Raw genomic sequence first — 21,306 nt, 5'->3', positions numbered from 1 at the left:
AAGCAGAATACAGAACTCCTACTTGGCATGGGCTCCAACAGAAGGCTTACGATCTCAGCGACACAGAAGATGGATTTAGATACCTTTTCCACAACACGTGCTGATTTTTCCAGTCACCATGTGCTGTTTTGGTAATTGTGCAAGACTAGTTTGTCAAGAGGGAATGGGGTAAAGAGAAGGTTCAGTGCACAAAGGAGGTCAGTTAGTGCTCTGTGAAAACCACTCCCATGCATTAGCTGTGGAGTCTGTTCTCCACTGAACTTATTTAAACAAACAAGTTCCACTAACAACATAGTAAATGAAAAAGGCAATACATGTAGTCAGAGAAAAACTGGTCATCTAAATTAATCCGGACAATATACTGCTGAAGAGTGAAGGGCTACTGCAGTAAATGTGAGGCTAGGTTCTGATTGGGCTGCCTTGACTGTGGTTCTTCTCTGAACTGGGCCATCCCATGCTTGCTGTTTGCAATGGGAGGGACGCTTCTGTTGATGTCAGTAAGGTCGTCTTTTCCCATATGAATAAACCAGGCAGTGAGAAACAGATCAGGGCCAATCAATGAGAGGAAAGGGATGAGCTGCACCAGCCCTTTGCTCTTTTAAGTGTCAAGTTGCAACAGCTCTTTTCTACAAATGCTCTTGGGCTGTAATCCCATGCAGTCAGATGCAAATCAACTGAAGCCAGTGGCACTTACTCCCTAGTAAGTGGGTTTAGGATTGCTGCCTGAAAATGCTCCTTTGTCAAACCACCCCAAGCCCAGTTTTGTGCAGGTAAGCCCCAACCAGGTTCTGGGTTCTCTCCTGCCCTCCATGCTGTTTTGCAGACTTAAGACATCTGGATGTGTCGTCATGGTGAATCTGCTTACCGGTGGGTCCTGGCAGTGGCGCGGCTTTTCTCCTTCTTTTGATATCACCCATACATAAGGATCCCAAATGCACACTTGTCTGTCTGTAAGCAATTACCAGAGAGATGTATTAATAACTGGTAGGAAAAACAACAACTCTACAGAAGAATGTGTATCACAGAATCTGCATCCTAGTCAAAATAATTTAAATAAATATAGAGCTACACGTTGGAATCTTTCAGATACTATTTGTATTTCTAGTGCTTAGAGTGATGTTACTTATGTAGCCAAAAGGGCATTGGCCATACACTAGAGGGAGGCATCAAAAAGACTTGGAGAAAGCCCAAAGATTGCAGAAATACAAAACATTTTTTGGGGGGTGGGGGGAATCTAAGAGTGAGGACTGAGCATGCTCACTTGGCACAGAATACTACTGGGCAAAAAAATAAAAATAAATTTAAAAACTGGTTGGGATAGAGAAAGGAATGTTATGTCTAGAATTCAGATCAGAAATACTCCACACTGCAATATTTTGTTGCAGGTTCCACATCCTGAAAATGAATTATGTTTACTGACAAGCAGTCAGTATTTAGAAACAATCTAAATCACTGCTGGAATAAATACATTCTAAAAGAAATACTTTCAGGTTTTCAAAACTGACAATCTTTATGAGTCAACATAAAATGAATACTGATGCTACTGACAAAGCAATAGGTAAGTATACTTAAATGATCACAATATTATTGACTATCAGTTGCCTACTAATATCTGCCGTCAGAATAACATATATATATATATATTTAAAAAATCAGTTAACAAGTATCTTTTCATAGGTGATAAACAAGTGGGAAACAAAACATTATTTTTAAATAGAACATTCTGTTGGCTTTATAATAAAATGGCATTGATCAAATTCAACAAAACCTGTAATGTGTAACATATATACATTGCAAAATCTTCTCTTTAATGTCTTTTTAAATTTAAAATGAGAAACACAATTGTTGATCACAACTTATCACATCTTCTAATTAAAAAATCCGTGTTAATCATGCATTATGTGGAGCACTTTTATTTGCCTGTCCTGAAAATACTTCCATTTCATTGAATGATCCAGAGTTCTGGAACTGAAGAAGAGAGGGGGAATTTTTTCATAATCCGGTTTCCACATTGTTCATAACTTTATAAACCTCTTCTGACTGACATCGTTCTGAGAGGTTTTGACTCCTCTTCTTACCTTGGCACCCCAGAGATCATGGATAAACCTTGATTAGAGGGGGGTCTAATTACTCCAGCTTTACCAGTGGGACTAAATCCTCCCTATCACAAAGTACAACAAGGTAGTCCTGCCACGTACTGGATTATTGGGTGGTAAGGAAACTAAACAACTATGTTCCAATTCAGAGATCTATCTGGGATACAGTGTACACTTCTATTTCTGACTCCTAGGGTTATAGTACTCAGTCATTTGGCTGAAAGGACAAAGACATTAACTTCAGGTAAGACAAGGCTATGAGAATCACCGCAGTTCAGAACTTAGCCAAGAGATTCATTTCTTTATTTCCTTTTGTTCAGAGACAAAAAACAAAAAAAAGTTGCAGCCAAAGAACTCAAAAGCAAAATACCCCCCAAATTAACACTTTCCCTAGCAAACATTAGGCAGGCAGTTTACACCTGACTTCATTAACAGATAGCAAGAAGGAGAAGTTTCTGATGTTTGTTTCTTACATTCTCTCTGAATCTTTGGCAGAAGTTTGGAAGTGCAGGAATGCAGCTTTTGCTGATTCCCAAGCTGAAGATAATTACAATGACTGGTTGTATCATGCCTTCTATATTCAATCTATAGTGTGTGTGTGTTTGCTTTATGAAGCCTAGTACAAGAGAAAGGTATCAGCAAACCTGGAGGAAACCTGAGGTCTATGGAAATGCCTAACATCTGAAAAGCCCCTCTCAAATTTAGCACACACAAAAAGGTACCTGAAGTGTACACATGTGTAAAAGGCATGCATGCCTTGCTCTAATTCATGATGCTTGCAACTTGCTATGAACTGGGTTTGTGCAGGGCGGGGGCATGAATTTGCTAATTTGTCATTAAACAGGCTGAGGAGGGAGGGAGACACAGGATATAGTACACATGAAGGTGAAGGCAGTGGAAAGATTCTTCCTCTCCTCTACATGAACAAGAAGGGAGGGGCCACTGTGTGTTTGTGTCTGTTTCCCGAACAAGAGAGTCGGGTATCGTGTCTGCTCATAGAGTCACCATACAACTGTTTGGACTGGGGACCACAGTGTTTCGTTAATAACAAGCCAGCTGTTTTCTATCACAAGTCACAATCTGAAGATGTCTAAACTGAAATATAAATTAGGCCAAGCTTTAAAAATTGGACCTTGTAGATGTCTCAAGTTGGTCCAAAAGTGACTGTGGACCAGTAGATGAAGAATATATGAAATCTAATATAACTTACACAAAGAAACATTAAGCCTCCCTCTCCTCTGTTCATAATATTATTGCAGGGTCACTGGCAGCAAGGGACTTTGGGGCACAGCTCGTTCTATAATAGATTGCAGTGTTTGTCAGGGCTGTTATAATGAAGGGAGGCTGAGAAGCAATGGAAAGGAGGGAAACAAGAATTCAAGCAGGATGAAAGATAAAAATTAATAAAGTCAGCCAATTGAACCTGGAGACCCTAGCTCCAGGAATAACAGCTAGCTGTGCTTGAGTAATTCTGCTCACATTGATTATCTGTTACACTGCATTGAGATATCTAGATTATTGATCAGTTAGATTATGGAACTTGGATCCCCCCCCCTTCCCGCTTCTTCTGTGGCACACGCAATGGAGTTGCAACAAATAACACTAAGTAAGGACTACTTTGTTATTGTTGTCACCCTTTGTGTAGAACATAGCAGTTACTTTTTAATTTAAAATCAATGAATGTCTGAAAGGCAGCTGTGTTTCTTCAGCATAAATGAATCATTTGTCTTTGCAAAGCTCAACAATTTGATCACTAGCCAAGGTGAGAGGTTTGTTTGTTTGTTTGTTTGTTTGCTTGCTACTATTCTGAGGGAAAAAACTTAAGTTTTATCAACATTCTGAAAACAAGCATTATTATAAAGAATTAAAAAGCAATCACTATTATAAAAAATATATCCCATATGCTCTCAAAACAAGATAATCAGATTTGGTCAAGTTCAGAGTTTTAGCATTTAACTGTAGCTGCATTTAACACATCTTGAAAAGTGGATGAATAAAAAGATTAGCAGTTCTACTTTTTCCATGCATAGCAAAAATTGTGGGAAAACGAACTTGTTATGCACACTGTGGGGCAGTGCCTCTGAATTGGAAGATCTCAACATGAGATGGAAAGCAGAAGGGTGAGCCCATTCACATATGCAGTGGATCAGAGTCTAATGAATTCTATGACATAGACTGTTTCATTTTCAAGCTGCATTATTTTATTTATTTAACAAAATTTGTATACCACTTGATTGTAAAAAGCCTCTAAGCAGTCTACTAAACTATAAAATAAAAACATTAAAATTATGATAGAAGCATAGAACTGTAGAGCTGGAAGAGACCTCCAAGGGAAATCTAATACAACCCCCTGCAATGCAGGAATCACATTTCTCAGGAATCCCTGATAGATGGCAATGCAATCTGTTTAAAAACCTCCAATGGCGGAGAGCACCACTCCCCAAGGCAGTCTGTTCTACTATCAAACAGCCTGTACCATCTCAAATTATCCCTAATATTTAGTCAAGATCCTGCAATTTGCATCCACTGCTTTGGGTCCTACCCTCCGGAGCAAAAGAAAACAAGCTTGCTCCATCATCCATGTGACAACCCTTAAAATATCTGAAGATGGCTATTGTATCACCTCTAAGTTTTCCCTTCTCCATGCTAAACATACTCAACTCCCTCAACAGTTCCTCTTAAGACTTGGTTTCCAGACCCTATATCACCTTGGTCACCTCCCTCTGCACATGTTTTGGCTTGTCAATATCCTGGTGCCCACAAACTGTGATTCCCACCCAGTACTCCTGGTGTGGTCTGACCAAGGCAGCATAGATCTGGACACTATACTTGATGTTGATGCGGCCTGGAAATGTATTCACCTTTTTGCTGCTGCATCACACTGTTGACTCATAGAATCATGGAATTGTAGAATTGGAAGGGACCACGGGGATCGACTTCTAAGTCCAACCCCCTGCCATGCAGAAATCTTTCACCTAACATGGGGCTCAAACCCATGACGCTGAGATGAAAAGTCTCATGCTCTACCAACTGAGCTATACCTTGTGTTAAGCATGTGGTCTACTAAAAACACCTAGAGCCTTTTTACATGTACAGCTCTCAAGCCACATGTCTTATATTTGTGCATCTAATTATTCCTAAGTGTAGAACTTTACATCTGTCCCTGCCTGAAATCCTGGAGATCTGCCACCAGTCAGTTTCAACAATACTGGGCTAGACAGGCCTATAGCCTGACTATGAAGCATAAGGCTGCTTCCTACGCGGTCATCACTGCTGCCTCTTTAAAAAACTTATTTGTTACCAGTTAAATGATATGCTGATGTCCTCAAGAAAGCTGCTATGGGACCCTTATTGGTGGAAAAGCAAGGTAAATGCTTAAAATACTTAAATATTGGGAAAGAAGCTAAGCAAAATTAAGTATTTCTGTTTCTCTTGATTTATTTAATAAATGTTTCAATTTTCAAGCAGAAGAACATGGCAAAACGGAAGAGACTGAGCTGCCCTGCCTTGGACGTTCCTTAGCTGCAGACTTGGAAGATTGCAAATAGCTAATTCCCCTGATTCTTCTCCACTTATCCATAGCTTGCTGCGAGCTATCATTTATAAATAGCGTTTTGGCAGGAAGCTAGGCATGCTCTATGGCAGGGGCGATAGGAATTGTTAAGACCACCTTGCCTGAAAACTTGGCTGCTGACGTGCTGGTGACAGGGACTCGAGCAAGCCGTGTCAAAGGGAATAATTTTAAAGGAAAGACAACAGAAACTTGTCGCCTCATTGTATGCATTTACAAACAGGGCTTTCCAGAGTATTAGGCCTAGTTAAAGCTGCCCCCTGGATAAAAAGTGTTCCCGAGCAGCCTCAGACGAGCTCGGGAGACAAACAGATGTGACTATGGTCCCTGGCATTTGGCAAGAACACTCACTGTCACGAAGAAAGATATAAGCCTGGACAGGGCATCAGCTGCACAACAGTGGAGCGGGCCTGCAAGTGTCACGGCAGCGGCAAAGTTGTGGCAAAAGGAAATAAAAGGGCTGGAAAAGCCAGACTAGTGTGAACTTACACTAGTAGGCCAAATATATATTTGTTATTGTCATGCCTTCTGACATTAAAAGAACAAACAACAGAAGACGGGGGAAACTGTGGCCAATTCTTAATTTTCTCTCTCTTTTGTATACAATATTTAAGCATGTCTTTTCTCGATGCAAGTAATTACAAGAACTGGAGGAATAAGAGAGTCTATTTTGAGACACTGGGAAGGCGGCAGCAGCGGGGGGCTGCAGGAAAGAATTTGATGATGATATAAATGGAAATGTATTATTGCCATTAACAGCTATTACCATGTCATCAGGCAATTTTTAAAGCAGATTTACCAATATACAGCAGCTGCTATTTGATGGCAACATTTCCCTTGCTTTCTTCCCTCTGTTGAAGTTCTCCGTCCCTTACAATTTAATTTCACACCTTATTATGTTGCATGGCAAATTAATATTTCCTGTAACTTAACCATACAACTGTTGACATCATTGTGCCCTAAAAGATTAAGAAAATACTCTGTTAAGTGAAAGACAGTATAAGGGTACTGCTGTCCTTTTCAGGGTCAAAAAATTATAGAGCTGTAGAGTTGGAAGGGACCCTGAGGAACATCAAGTCCAACCCCCTGCAATGAAATAATCTCAACCTAAACTTCCATGGGTGCAGGACGCGGGTGGCACTGTGGGTAAAACCTCAGTGCCTAGGACTTGCCGATCGTATGGTCGGCGGTTCAAATCCCCGCGGCGGGGTGAGCTCCCGTCGTTCGGTCCCAGCTCCTGCCCACCTAGCAGTTCGAAAGCACCCTTAAGTGCAAGTAGATAAATAGGTACCGCTTTATAGCGGGAAGGTAAACAGCGTTTCCGTGTACTGCGCTGGTGCAGGCTCGCCAGAGCAGCTTCGTCACGCTGGCCACGTGACCCGGAAGTGTCTTCGGACAGCGCCGGCCCCCGGCCTCTTAAGCGAGATGAGCGCACAACCCTAGAGTCTGACAAGACTGGCCCGTACGGGCAGGGGTACCTAAACTTCCATGGCAGATGGCCACCCAACCTCTGTGTAAAAACCTCCAAGGAATGAGAGTCAACCATCTCATGGGAGTCTGCTCCACTGTCAAAAACCTCTTATCATCAGAAAGTTCTTCATGGTGTTTAGTCGCAAACCCCTTTCTTGCAACTTGAATCCATTGGTTTGGGTTGGTCACCCTCCTCTGCACACATTGTAGCTTGTCAATATTCATCTTAAATTGTGGAGCCCAGAACTGGACACAGTATACCAGGTGTGGTCTGACCAAGGCAGAATAGAGTGGTTCTATTACTACCCTTGATCTGGACACTAGACTTCTGTTGATGCAGACTAACAGTATTAACTGTTTAGCTGATGAATCACACTGTGTACCCATGTTAAGCTTGTAGTCTACTAAGACCCCTAGATCCTCTTCACATATGCTACTGTCAGGCCAGGTGCCCCTCCTCTTATATTTCTGCAGCTGGTTCTTCCTGCCTAAGTGCAGAACCTTACATTTGGCCCTGTTCTCCAATCTGTTAAGGTCATACTGAATTCTGTCCCTTGTGGCATTAGCTGCCCTCCCAGCTTGGAGTCATCTTTAAATCTGATGAGCATCTCCTCAATTCCTTCATCCAAGTTGTTTATAAAGACAGTGAACAACAACAGGCACAGGACAGAACCCTGTGGCACCCCACTTATCACTTTTTTCCAGGATGACGAGGAACTATTAGTGAGCACTCTTTGGGTTCAGTCAGTCAACCGGTTACAAATCCACCTAACAGTAACTTTGTCCAGCCCATATTTTACTAGCTTCTCTGTTTTACTTTCTTTCCCCCTTACGTATGAAAAAAGGAGAGCAGGTTTCATCAATGGTATTTTCCTTTACAACCGCATTTGCAACTCTTCTAAACCCAGTTAGTTGTTCTGAACTAGATATCCGAAATATTATTGAACCATGTCTCAAGGGGTAGCTCCACTTGGGATTTCCAGTGATACACTATCACTAGACATGCAGCTACCAGTGGAAAAAGAATTAAATCTTAATGCTGGATAGCTTTAGTGCACAAAACCACTTCCCTATTTATATGTTCTCTAGTAACTAAATACTTCAAGTTGAAGCCAATGCAAGGTTTCTTTTAAATCCATTGAGAAAGACAGCGTCTTTTTGAACAATTTATACCTAAGGTTGTTTATTCCTTTTACACTTCACCTAGGTAGAATATGCTTATTAAAAACGGCAAATGGAAGATTAGTTCCCTTTATGACTTCACTGAAGTTCCACAGGTGCAGCTTCTTTCATCATAGGGAAAAACCACACCTGCAGAGCGCTGCCCTGGTTTGGAACTCAAAGCCTCAGAAGCCTTTTTCCTCCAGCATATAGACTCCCTAACATAACCTGAATTTCAGAAGGAACTATTTCTGAATGGAACAATGGTTAGCTCATCTGTGGAAAAAGAATACATGTGCCACTGATTCAGAAAGCTTTCACTGCATTGCATCTTTCTAAACCTGTTTAAACACTCTCTTTTATTTCATTCTTTCAAGCCATGAGCTGATTTCATTCTGTACTTCAGTTTTAGGCTGCTGTTAACAAGCCTTTAACCCAATTAAAATCATGAAATTCTGTAGAAACAGTCACAGAATACTGGCACAGTATCAGTGAGCTCCTGCAGATGGCTGTAGAACCCTTTGGTTTATGCCTTTTGGATGCCGTTAGGTCATACATAGGCTTGGAAAAGAGCGAGTCTGAGGTGGTCTCAGAAGGATAATGTAAAGTGGCTAGAGTTAAGTTCTTTTCATCTTAAGAATGACAGAAGAGCATTTTGGTAAGTGAGGGATTTATTTCGTTTTATAAGGTGCTATAGTGCTACTAATTCAGAGCACAAAAATCCCTTTAGGCATTTTAAAGGATGGCTACAAGTTGCAACATTTATGAAGGGCAATTACGTTGAACTGAAGGGAACTTCGGCGCAGGCAAGTCTAGGACTGAACTGCAAGTATACTAAATGTGCAGCCTCCCCGAATCCCTGCAAGGGGCATAAAATATGTAGAATTGCATTTGGAATCGCAGACTGATGGTGTGTCTAATTTTGTAAAGTTGCCATGGGAGAATTTATACATGGTGTATAGATGTCTTACATAAATCAGTATGTATGCTCACTATTTAATACTAACTTTATGGGGGATAACAATTTGCACCCACATTCACCACTGATAATAACTGAGCATGGGAGGGGCACATAATTCCATGCCCACTGTACTTGTTTTTTTTTGGGGGGGGGGATTTGACAATGTGTTAATAGGCCCTTGGTATTACATAATTATGTCTACATTATGAAACTCAAATAATAGCATTCAATACAAAGTACCTTACAATGGAAGCGAAACTCTTGCTAACGGTATAATACATCTTAGTAGCAGTTTGCATTACTAAAGATGCTGTTTCATTTTCATTAATTCCAAGCCGTTAAATCTTAACAGAACACAAAGGCAGGTTAAGCAGTGGAGTGTATTCTTGCCTTGCTCTCCATTCTCTTCCCTAAACCTCCACTGTTTCCCTGTGTTTAGATTGTGCTTATATTGCTACCCCTTTAACACTTTCACAAAAGACACTCTGTAAAATTAGGAAGGTGTAGCAACTTGTGCTTTCTTAAGTCGTGCGAAGGGAGATAAACCTAGCTCACCCTTCTGTTTTTAAACGACCAACCAGAAAACCTCTGGAAATGCACAAGCAGAAGATTAAGATAAGAGTCATCTCCTCTCACATGCTCCGAGGATCTGTTAATATAGTGGTAATATTGCTTATTATGGTAAATAGCTTGTGAACAACAAGCAATTCTAGGAATTTTGGCAAGTGAAGATTTTGAGGTGCTGCACCTGTGGAAATTCCGCCTCCTCCACAGTCCGTTAATAAAGGACTCTCTCCTTTATTAAATGAGGGTTCTCCAGGAAGCCAAGATGGGTAAGTGTTTGGGAGTCCCTGCTGTACATTTCATCAGCAGCCATGTCTGAATGTGGTGCAAGCAGGCTCTGCTCTAGTTTGAGCTTGATGGCTGTTGTTCTGCCAGCATTCAAGTCTATGGTTCACACAGCTCAGCAGCAGCCCCTAGTGTTTTCGTCAGTGCATCTTCTAATTTGCACCTCTGCAAATTAGGGAACAAGAAAGGTCAGGGACCATCATGTGTTGGTTCTAAGGCCTCAATACAAAATGTTAGCTTTGTCTAGGAACTAAAATGAAGGAATTAAGGTCTCAGGAGTTGACACAGGCCTTATGTTCATGAAAACTGCTGCTGTTGCTGCTATCAGCATGGGTGATGTGGATCTGTGGTTGGACAGTAGCTACTGGTATGAAATGAGATAAGATTCTGAAAGCCCTCAGAAAATCTAAGTTTCATCTTCTTTTTAAAAATGTTCTTGAAAAAGAGGGATAGCTCAGTCAGTAGAGCAGAAGACTCTTCATCTCACGGTCATGGTTTCAAGTCTCTTGTTGCGTGAAAGTTTCCTGCATTGCAGAGGGTTGGACTAGATGATCCTCGTGGTCCCTTCCAACTTGTGGTCCCTTCCAACTGCTCTTCAGTGCTATGGGAGAAACTTTCCATGACCCGGGGAAATTCAGGGACAATTCATACTTCATGCACACAGCAACAGATTAAAAAACAAACAAACCACATTCTAACACGGCAACCAATATATAATCCATTTGAAAACAGCAGCAGAACTGAACACTGAAAGCCTGCTGAAGCAAAAAAGCCTTTTCATTTTGTCTAAAAGATGAGGGAACTAGCTATTTCCACCTGCAGTGCCACCACTGAGAAGGCTCTGCCCTAGATGAAAACATAGCAAGCAGTGCCTCTGATATATTGTAACCCTCGGACAGGATATGTGAAATGGATAATCCCTGAGATAATGAGTACTTTAAAGGGCCAAACCAGCACTTTAAATAGATACTGCAAATGAATAGCTAACCAATGCAGCTGAAACAAGATTAGCACACAAAGTACCTGTCTGGTCAGTGCTACTTGAAATTTCTGAGGTTTCTGTTTTGTTTTTTTTAACAGGCAGCCGTCACAGAAAGAGTGCTCACAGAGAGCCCTGCAAAACCAATCTGGAAGTAACTAAACCAGGGTAAACTGATGCTAGCTCTTCTTTCTTTCGGGAAATCAGTCTTCAGGCAACCAGGAAATCATAAAAGACACTCCTGATGAAATGATAAAAGACACTCCTGGCAATTGCTGTCATCTGGATATCCAGGGACAGCATTAGATCCAGGTGAACCCTGAAGCTACATATGCCATTCATGTTAGGTATCGAGTTAGTCTCCAAAACCTCCAGAATTTCCAACTAACAGCACTTAATCTGGTACAGGTTAAGTTTAACTTTGTTTAGCACTCCCAGCCCCCCACCTATATCCACTGCTGAACTGATACAAGACACTGATCTATCACTTCCATTGCCTTCCAGGGTTTTGATAACAGACACAAGAAGTGTTTCATCTGCTTATTGGGATGTGTCCAATGGTTGCATCAAGGGAAGCTAGCTTATGCAACCAACCTCTCTCTTCCCTTCCTCCCCCTGCTGATGCAAGCTCCTTAAGACCAATTTCCCTCTCCCATTACAGCCTCATATAACACAGCCCCCACTATTCAGGAGTTCCCCCTTCCCTACTGGGTGTACAAGGGGAAGAGGGGAAAGAAATTAGCTGTGCATGGGGCCTGCAGCTATAACCATAGCCTAAATCACTGGAAAACCTTTTGCAGATCTTTCATATAGATCCGGGGGGGGGGGAGCCCCAGCTGATGGGAGCTGCAGACTGACAATACCTTGTAGGGAAACAGGTTCCCCATCCCTGATGTACATGATGTATACAGGGGAAGCTTGTGGCATCCTACAGACAAAAGGCCCCAGAGGGGTGGGGGCAGAACAGCCATCTTCCAGCAGTCTTCTGGGGCTGGCTAACCATTGTAGAACAGCATTTTGCAAACCTTGCAGGCAGCCCAGAAGGATACCATGGTTGAAATGTCACTGTATGTGTGGTAAACATGTGCCATATGAAATTTGATTTTGGCTCGTTGGCAATGAAATTGTTTCCATTTTTGCATAATACAATGCTCCTTAGAATTTGCTTTCTGCTCAGAACTAAGGTTTTATTAGTTCTATGGCTAAACATGAATTTGTTCTCAGGAAGTCACCAGATGGCTTTGCCTGTTAGGAAATGGTGGAAGAATGAAAAGGGGACTGGAGAGGACTGTTGATCCTATTACCAAGTGGGAGTTCCCTCCACAACTTCTATTTTAAAAAGAAAATGCAGTGGTTCAAGTATGGCTGAGTATTTTTCTATGTTTTGATTTTTAAAAATTGGAAGAAATGTATATAAAAATAACTACTCGAGCTTGTCCCAGGATAATGTTTCTGAAGTCTCAATACTTAGGTACCTAAACACTTCTAACTTTAACTTTGGTCTTCAAAAAAGTCTTAGCATTCACTGATGGTTAAAAACAGCCTCTTCGTGAAATTTCACGTTGCTCTATTTTATATAGATCCTATAAAATATATGCATATCTTGTGACCTATTACTCTTTCTTTTCAAGATAGCAGTCTACTTTTAAATTGAGTTTTAAAACCCATTATGAAGGTTTGAACACACAATTTAAAAGCAGACGACTATCTTGAAAAGAAAGAGTGGTAATAGATCACAAGATATGTATTTCTCTTTTTCCTTCTGCCACATTATAGTTTCACCTATTTAGGTCACCTGAATCAAGAATAATGTGAAAAACACAAAACAAAAGGGGGGGCAGGAATCAAGGAAAGAAGGTATAAAACCATGACAGCAGTGAAGATTTGTTATTCACAGGTGCAAAAACATGGAAAGGAAATTAAAATGGTTAAAACTGGAGATGGTTGATATAGAACAAGTTCCTTGAAATGCAGCATTGGCTAGTTATATTATCCTATAATTCTAAAATTACTGATGCAAAAATAGTCTTCCACATGTTATATGTGTGCAGCCCATAGGATGATATACTGTGCCCTTCTACTGCCATTCACATAATGGATTTCTGTTCACAGAATAACTCGGAGGCAGCCACCACAACTGCTCCAATTGAAAGGTAGAAAATACACAATTTATTCTAAGGATCTAACTAGACCACAGCTTTCTGCATTCCTTGTTAGGTGCTATATTACAAAACTAGGATTAGGGGAAGCATTTTCGGAATGACAGATAACTTTTAGCTAGGGGACACCATAATACTTAAAATGGTAACTTGAAACCAACCCTGTGCAGATCTGATGTCCACACTGCTTCTTTATCAGTTCCTTGCTAGCAATATAAACCAACTGGGCTGCAGTGATCCAAGCAGTACACACTGTTCCTAAAATGAGAGCTGCCAGGATATGCTTACTGCTCTCTGCTTCACGCGCCAAACCTATTTTTCATTGCAAGAAGAGGAAAGGTACCTTGTCCTATCTTGGCCAAGACACTCCTGTGTTCCTTCATACTGTGGCCTATGGTTTTCCTTGCGTGTGTGGTCCTTTCCCAATTGTGCTTATTCCCACAACTGTACCAGCTATGCTATCAGCAGAATTTTCCTCTAAAACAATATTCAGGATGGCTAATCTACAAGGCATTTTAAAGCAGTCTTGGGCTCCTTTTTTCTTTCAAAATCTTTATATTTTTATACTTTTAGAAAAATTAAGGGAACATGTCTGCTGCTTTTCAAAGATCGGAAAATATAAGAATCTCCAATGTTGAAATTTCATCTATTATTTGCTTGGCTGTTCAGCAAAGCTGAATGTCAGAAAACTTATGTATCTTTCATAGCAAAGTTTTGGGGAATTGTTGTCTGGCAGTGGTTTGAGCAGTCAGTGGCAACACAGAATGCTAGTTTCATTTCTAATGTCTACAGATGTAATTCTGACAGCTGCTATCTTGGCAAACTGTACATAATTTTCTACTTTGGGGGCTGGAAAATGGAGGGAGCATGAAATTCCTTATTCAGGCTGCATTCTAGGAGCAAATGCTTTGCCCTGCAAAAAAATACATCCAAACCTACTTAGCAAGGAATGACAGCAGCGAGTTGCCTTACATTCACACTTTTATAGAAGCAACAAAGGCTGATACCAAGAGACTTCAAGTAACCTCTGAAGGGGATGTGGATGGAAATGCTGAAATACACTCATTACAGTTATCAGTTATTAGAATAATGGATACAATGGGACAATTGATTTTAGTGGCCTGAGCATTCTGTAACTGCCTCTCAGACATGCCCGCAAGACATACAAAACAGTAAATTTCATATAATCTAAAGATTTCCTTCTACAAGCTCCTGGAAATTCAATGCAATTTGTATGTTATTAAAACTTCCAGCAGTTACAAAGGAATGCCAACAGTCCTCACTTGGGCTACTTGCAAAGCATTTTTAATCTGTTTAAAATAGTATTTGCAGTGGGGTTTTCTTAAAAGGGGGTACTCAAGGGTACTCCTGCCCACCTAGCAGTTTGAAAGCACACCAAGTGCAAGTAGATAAATAGGTACCACTCCGGCGGGAAGGTAAACAGCATTTCTGTGTGCTGCTCTGGTTTGCCAGAAGCGGCTTAGTCATGCTGGCCACATGACCCGGAAGCTGTCTGCGGACAAACGCCGACTCCCTTGGCCTATAGAGTGAGATGAGTGCGCAACCCCAGAGTTGTCCACGACTGGACCTAACGGTCAGGGGTAGCTTTACCTTTACTCAAGGGTACGCAGTACCAGCATCTCTTTTGTTTTTTTTTTTTAAATGTAGCACTTACTGTAACAACTTCACGGGGAGTACCAGCACCTATTTTTCTAGGAAAAAAAACTGGTTCGCAGTATAGTATATAGTGAGCAAGTATAGTATAGTATATAAGTGATCAACCCAGGATGGAATCACATCTTGCCATGAGGCTCACTGGGTCACCCTAGGCCTAACCTGCCCCACTGGACAGCTGAGAGATTAAAATGCTACCCTGAGCTCCAAAGTGGAACTGTGAGCTAAAAAATATAAACACTCTATCAATAAATGGCTCACCGATCAATTTCTCAGTTGTGTTTGTATGTAAAAAGAGGCTTTCAGTCTTGCTTCCCCCCCGCTTACAGCTCTCACCAGGAACATGCAGAATAACCTATGCTGGGTGACAGGCGGTGTAAAATCTTTTAAACGCAGTTTCTAAAACCGATGCAGTTGAGTCTTATTTTGCACTGGGCAGGTGTAATTGGAATTTCACACCGAATCCAGCTATTGGCTTGCCTCGCTCTGAAGCCTTTCCTTAGGCTTAGCTATAACAATGACATCACCAGCTCAACACCCATTGCAACATCTGCTTTCACACTACTAAGAATGCCATTGTATTAACCAACAAGAGCTATGACCATTCCTTTTTCCTTTCTTTTTTCTTTTTTGGTTAAATGTTAAACAGATGTGATGGAACAATTCAGCTCTGTCAAACTCCTTTTATACAATGCCAGTATGCTGAGATTGGGGCTTTAATGGTGACACATTTGTTTTATATGGAATAGTAACATAATGTGACTATGAAACATGGAGGGGGGGGATTCTCTTGCCAATAAATTCTCATCTCCATGCACAGTACTCTAACACCTCCTAGCTGTTCCAAACCTTATTCAAAGTCAGAGGCTGTCATAGATTTACCTGCAATAAGCAGGTTGCATTTTTAAAAGAAAACCTGGCAGGAAATAAAGTCCAATTGTACTGTTATTCTAAATGCTCTGCACCACCACGCCTCCAGAGACTCATGAACTTTATGCCAAGCAAAAAAGACTTTAAAATATCTGTATTAGAGTCTTACTGTCCTTAGAAAGGATAATGCATTGTTTTTACTTGCTTCTAATTAGTAATTTAAGCATATGTTCAGCATTTAACTCTAAATGTTTGCCTTTTCCCCAAGCTCTGAGACAGCTGTCCAGGATGTGAATGCCAGAAAGCATTTAAATATCAACATCTGTTGAATTATGTTAATGCAATGTAATATAATTGGGCATGAGTTGGAATTGATCAAAAGTGTGTGAATTAGACAAAGGCAAATCTAAACCAATATTTCATTTCACAAACAAGTCAAAGGTAACAAAACTGTGTTTGTTACTAAACCAACATGATTAGAGCACAATGTTCAGGACACCCAGGTCCAAAAATTATATAAAAAACGCAAAAAGGCAATTGTAAAAGGAATCAAATATAAAATATTATTGCAGAAATAATCTCCTATCACTAATATTTTGTTAGATTTGGCCTAGGATTTCATACACATTTTTAGAAACAGCTTGTCTTACAAAACACCAATTAAGAACAGGCTTTATTTTATGGTAAGGAACAACTCAGAACAGTTGTTCTCAGAGTAATAAACCACAGTTTAATAAAACATGGTTTTGCGTTTTGTGTGAACCCTACCCAGCAGCTTAACAATGATTTGTTTACTGCTAAAATACATTGGTTTTAACTATGGCTTGGTATTACATGTGCACACAGCGCCATTCTTTAACCATGTTGCTTTTTATCCATCTCACCACAGAATATGGTCAGGCTACAAAGGCAAGAGCAGCTGGAAAACACACCAGACTTGGGAGAATCAATAATTATTTTTGGCTGTGGGAAAACTTGTGCTTCCTTTTGTGAGACACATTATGTAAGCACCAGCTCTGTGAGTACAAACTGAACTGGAGTATACCCCAATGCAGAAAAAGGAACTGTGCTTAAATTAAAATGTCTAAATGCTTAGCTGTTTTTGCAGGCATGCTTATACGGCGGCCTGAATTTTTGTTTCTGCTTGCAAAGTCTCCTTGAAGGAGAAACAACCTTGGTTGGTGTATTTTAAACTATGTGCATTTAAGGCTGATCTTTTTTTAAAAAAAAATTAAAAATATTCAAAAATATATCTATTCATCATTCTCTGGAAAGCTGTTTTTTGTTTAAAAAAACCATTTCAGATTTGCAGCAAGCTGTTATTGTTGTGTTTTTAGTTAACGGCAGCAACGTATAGGAAAGGAAAAGTCTGCAAAGCTTTTGCAGCCCACTTGTGCAAAAGGCTCAACTTCACACTGACTTTACAAGGGGTGGGATGTTGATCAAGCCTGCTGCATAACTCAGTGAAAAAACCTGCCTTTCAATGAAAAAACATCCTTGTCAGTGACATGCTACTATGATAAAGTTCTGCACGTGTTCTTAATTGGCCGAGTGCTATAATTCTCTGTGCTTTCCTGCTCAATCACCCTTTCCTCTTTTCAACAGTTTTAAGCAACCTAACTTAATAAATGCACCACTATTAAAAAAAAAAAAATTAAGGTGGTAAGCCTGCGTGAAGCATTTGGGTTAATATTGTTACCAGTGGATCTTATCTCACAGAAGCTTAAGCATGAATACCAAGACTGTTAATAGGCTTGGTAGGAACTTGAAACGTATCAGATTACATCCAGAGAATAAGTGACAGTAGAAGGTGACTTTTCCAGCCACTTCCTGCTTCTCTGGCAGCCTCCCCAAAACCCATTTCAAAGGGTCAGGTTGGGCCCTTTGGGCTGTGACATGGTGGTGGTGGGCAGGCACTCCTGAAAATCAGGTGGGGACATCTTGTGTGAGGAGAGCTTTTGCTCACAGAAGGTGCCTCTGTGTGATTTTTTGCAATCCCCTCCTCCCTCAGCCCACCCTATTCAGGAGCCCCCCAATGCTTAGGGGGTTGATGTGGGGAGAACTGGGAGAGGAAATCAATTTCTGCCTTCCTCTTTTGCCTGCCCCAAACTGGACACAAACCATTGATTCCCAAGAACTTAGTTTTCAGTGTGCCAGTTGCTGCTAGAATCCTGAAACTTTCGATTTTTACTGCTTTTAAAAACAAAACAAAGCACTTAATTGATGCAAGTAAGGCAGGAATGAACAGGAAGCCTTCTAGCCTGTATGTTGCTGTTTCTTGTGGTTGAGCTACTCATGGTTATAGAATGAAAGGTGAAAAGGGCGGCACTGTCCCAGCATTATTCATTATTTCTTTAATGAAATTATTAATCTCCTGCTCTTCAGTCAAAACAGCTTACAGTTCCTTTCAAAACATTACATTGCCTGCTTTTAGGCTTACAGTCTAAAAGGGCATGACACAAAAGAAAAAGGACTGGGAGGAAGAAATAAAGAAACTCAGATGCAAGATCTTAATTACAAGCTGCACTTTTTCCTGGGGTACGCAGGGGTACGCAATTCCCCTAAACATTTTGTGAATTCTTGTACTTTTGTCCATTTACTGCATTTATTTTTCCCAATTTGAACTATAACATGGTGGTATTCTTGAGTCCATTCTTAAGGAAATCAGCCCTGAGTGCTCACTGAGGGCTCCAATACTTTGGCCACCTCATGAGAAGAGAAGACTCCCTGGAAAAGACCCTGATGTTGGGAAAGATGGAGGGCACAAGGAGAAGGGGACGACAGAGGACAAGATGGTTGGATAGTGTTCTCGAAGCTACCAGCATGAGTTTGACCAAACTGCAGGAGGCAGTAGAAGACAGAAGTGCCTGGCGTGCTATGATCCATGGGGTCACGAAGAGTCGGACATGACTAAACGACTAAACAACAACAATTCTTGAGTCAAAATGAGAGTACCCCTAAAGATTTTTTTTAGAAGAAATGCACAGGTTACAAGTTATTCTAACTAGCCGCTGAGGTAGAAACGTTGAAGGAAAGAAGGAGTCAAAAACTGTTGGTGTCTCAGTGGTGCCAGTGAAGTGGCCTGGTACCTCTTCTCTGGCTTCCTCTATTGCAGCCGGTTGTACCTGCTGCTGCCTGGTGACTGTGGCAGAGGGAGAAGCCTGGCTTCTTAGTAGAGTTGGCGGTGGCCCTACATCCCTTCTCTTCCGTCTTCTGCTACAGGGTGATGCAGTGTCTGCTAGCAGGTGACAGCTGAGGATGACTCAATCCTCTTCTCCACACCATCCCACCCACTGGTTTCCACACACGCTTCCAAGTCTGGCTTTGGCATTTGCTTCCTTCACTCTCTCAGTCTGCCTGCTTCCTAACTTGCCTGCCTACTTCTACCCTGCATTCCAGTCCCCTTCAGTTGAGAGCTCAGGTCACCTGAAATTATCCTGCCTTTGGGTTGACCCTTCTGTGAGCAGGAAGAACAAATAGCTGTGTTTCTTCCTTAAACACACACACACAGAGCAAGAAAAACATTCCCGCATTTTGCCATTAAGGTATGATGCTCACTTTGTATACAATCTGTTTCCACCTTTTGGGGGCTGTCATTATTTCCCACAAAAGCTACATCAAACAATTATAGTTCTGGTAATTAACCAGTAAGTGTAATGTACAGTTTTCCTACCCTAATCTATTAACAGCTGCTCAAAAAATGTGGTAATTAATGGTTTCATTTATTTTTGGCAAACCTGCAACACAACAAATAATTTTCTATCTACTGCAAATTAGGACTCCTTCCCAAACAACAGATGACGTGGTGGGGGAAAGGGAGCAGGCATAACACTTGCACATCTTTGCCTCTTTAGAAGATCAAATAAAGAGCAGCTGTAATTCTATTTGTCACATCTGTGTAACAAAATATAGTCATCTGTATCATCAGAAGAAAATGAACAAGCTCTGTTCAGATGGAAAGGGATTTCCCACCAACCTAATGGGAAAAGGCTTGCTATAGAGGCATAATGGAACTTCTTGTACTCAGGTCCCGCACCGGTGTCCCTGAACCACCCACCCACCCCCTTTTTACATAACCTGTAGTTATTAATACCAGAATTAAAGATAACATAAATATACATCTATAATTTAGTCCAGATATCATCACAATAGTCCCAAGATCAACTAAGCTAGCTGTGTTAAAAAGAAAATGAGAAGGCACAAGAAGTGTTTAAACAAAACCCTGCAAAAGATTACATTTCAAATTAATCCCTCATTTCCTTCAATACTAACTCAACCTACCCCTTGTAAGAGTTTTCAGATTCTTCAGAGAACATTTTTTTTATAAAAACAAACAAACAAACAAACAAACAAACAAACAAACAAACCCCAATGCTGTTACTTTGGCAAGTAGATGCACTGGAAGCCAAGAGATCCATTTCTTAATTTTTCCATCAGTCTCTCTCATTTTTTAATATTGTGAAAAACAAAACAAAAGGGAACACTTGAAATGCTTGTGGGGAGAAAGAAGAAGAGACGAGCAGATAGATTGCTTTTTTTTAATTTGGGAGACTGCAAGTTTTCATTTTAAACTCAAGTTCATGATGCGTACAGATTACAGGACAACTTCTCCAAGTGGGAAAATCATATCCACATCATGATAAATGGAATCTAAGCAGTATAGCATACATACCAGCCCCCTTTCAATACAAGGTATTTCCAACACAACTATATACACGGATATCTGTGTCCAATTGATTAACACTTTTCGGACCCCTTTTAAGAGCTTCTGTGGCAGACAGATAGCAGCTGACCAGACAAAGAAATCATCTCTCTTTCTGTCTCTATATCAGCAATTTGGGTACTAGCTAAAAATATTGACTAGGGATCTCACTTAAACTGTAAACTGCATTGCATATTTAGCTCACCTGCTAGCTGTTTTCACTGAACTGTTTTTCTTGTGTCCTCTTTCTGATCGGTTGTCCCGCAGGAGTTGAAGCTGCACAGAAAGTTCAGAAGACATATAAAAACTATGCAATGATGCTTGCATTTTTAGAAAAAAGTCCTACTAAGCCTTGTCATGTTTTTGTACTACGTTGTTTCAGCAAAGGGCCTGACAGCCCTGACATACTTTATCCAAAGTGCATCTACTGAAATGGCAATACGATATTACCTACATTTTAATTCAGATCCGCTCTCATTTATTCCTATACGCCTTCTTCTACAGAGGCAGTCTTGTATTATAGTAAAGTTTCATGTCAAGATGCCTAATTAGTAATTCAGAGCGTACTATGCCATTACAATATGTTTAGCTTTAAGATGTATCACAGTAATATTGTAACTTCACCATCTCCTTTAATTTGAAATGAGCAGCAACAGAGCTTTCTACTTAGAGGAACCGATTTTAGAGGCTCACATTCAAATCTCTGAAATTACTGTTTTATAAACTCTCTAAAAATGAGACTAATAAGGACCTGACAGAGCTGTTGTAAGAATGAATAATGATTATAGATGCTAAAATTCTACATTATTAGTAA

The 21,306-nt window shown here is 40.6% G+C and overlaps 1 protein-coding gene and 1 long non-coding RNA gene across 4 annotated transcripts in view; one reads left to right on the top strand and one right to left on the bottom strand.

The window, feature by feature from the left end:
- Positions 1–16,989, top strand: part of LOC309339649 — a 67,929-nt gene extending 50,940 nt beyond the window's left edge. The window contains exon 3 of the long non-coding RNA XR_014155497.1: positions 16,680–16,989. This is a non-coding gene — a long non-coding RNA (uncharacterized lncRNA). The remainder of the gene's footprint in view (positions 1–16,679) is intronic.
- Positions 1–21,306, bottom strand: part of GPATCH2 (G-patch domain containing 2) — a 98,862-nt gene that overhangs the window by 14,229 nt on the left and 63,327 nt on the right. For all 3 annotated transcript variants that reach the window (XM_081857808.1, XM_081857810.1, XM_081857809.1), the window contains 2 exons: positions 20,698–20,768; positions 866–948 (listed from right to left, as the gene is read on the bottom strand). In XM_081857808.1, coding sequence (XP_081713934.1) covers positions 866–948; positions 20,698–20,768 — 154 coding nt within the window. The remainder of the gene's footprint in view (positions 1–865; positions 949–20,697; positions 20,769–21,306) is intronic.

The sequence above is a fragment of the Podarcis erhardii genome, assembly GCF_964252035.2.
Source record: "Podarcis erhardii genome assembly, chromosome: 3".
NCBI classification, from domain to species: Eukaryota; Metazoa; Chordata; class Lepidosauria; order Squamata; family Lacertidae; genus Podarcis; species Podarcis erhardii.
The sequence above is the reverse complement of the archived record's forward strand: the minus strand, read 5'-3'. Positions and strand labels throughout refer to the sequence as shown.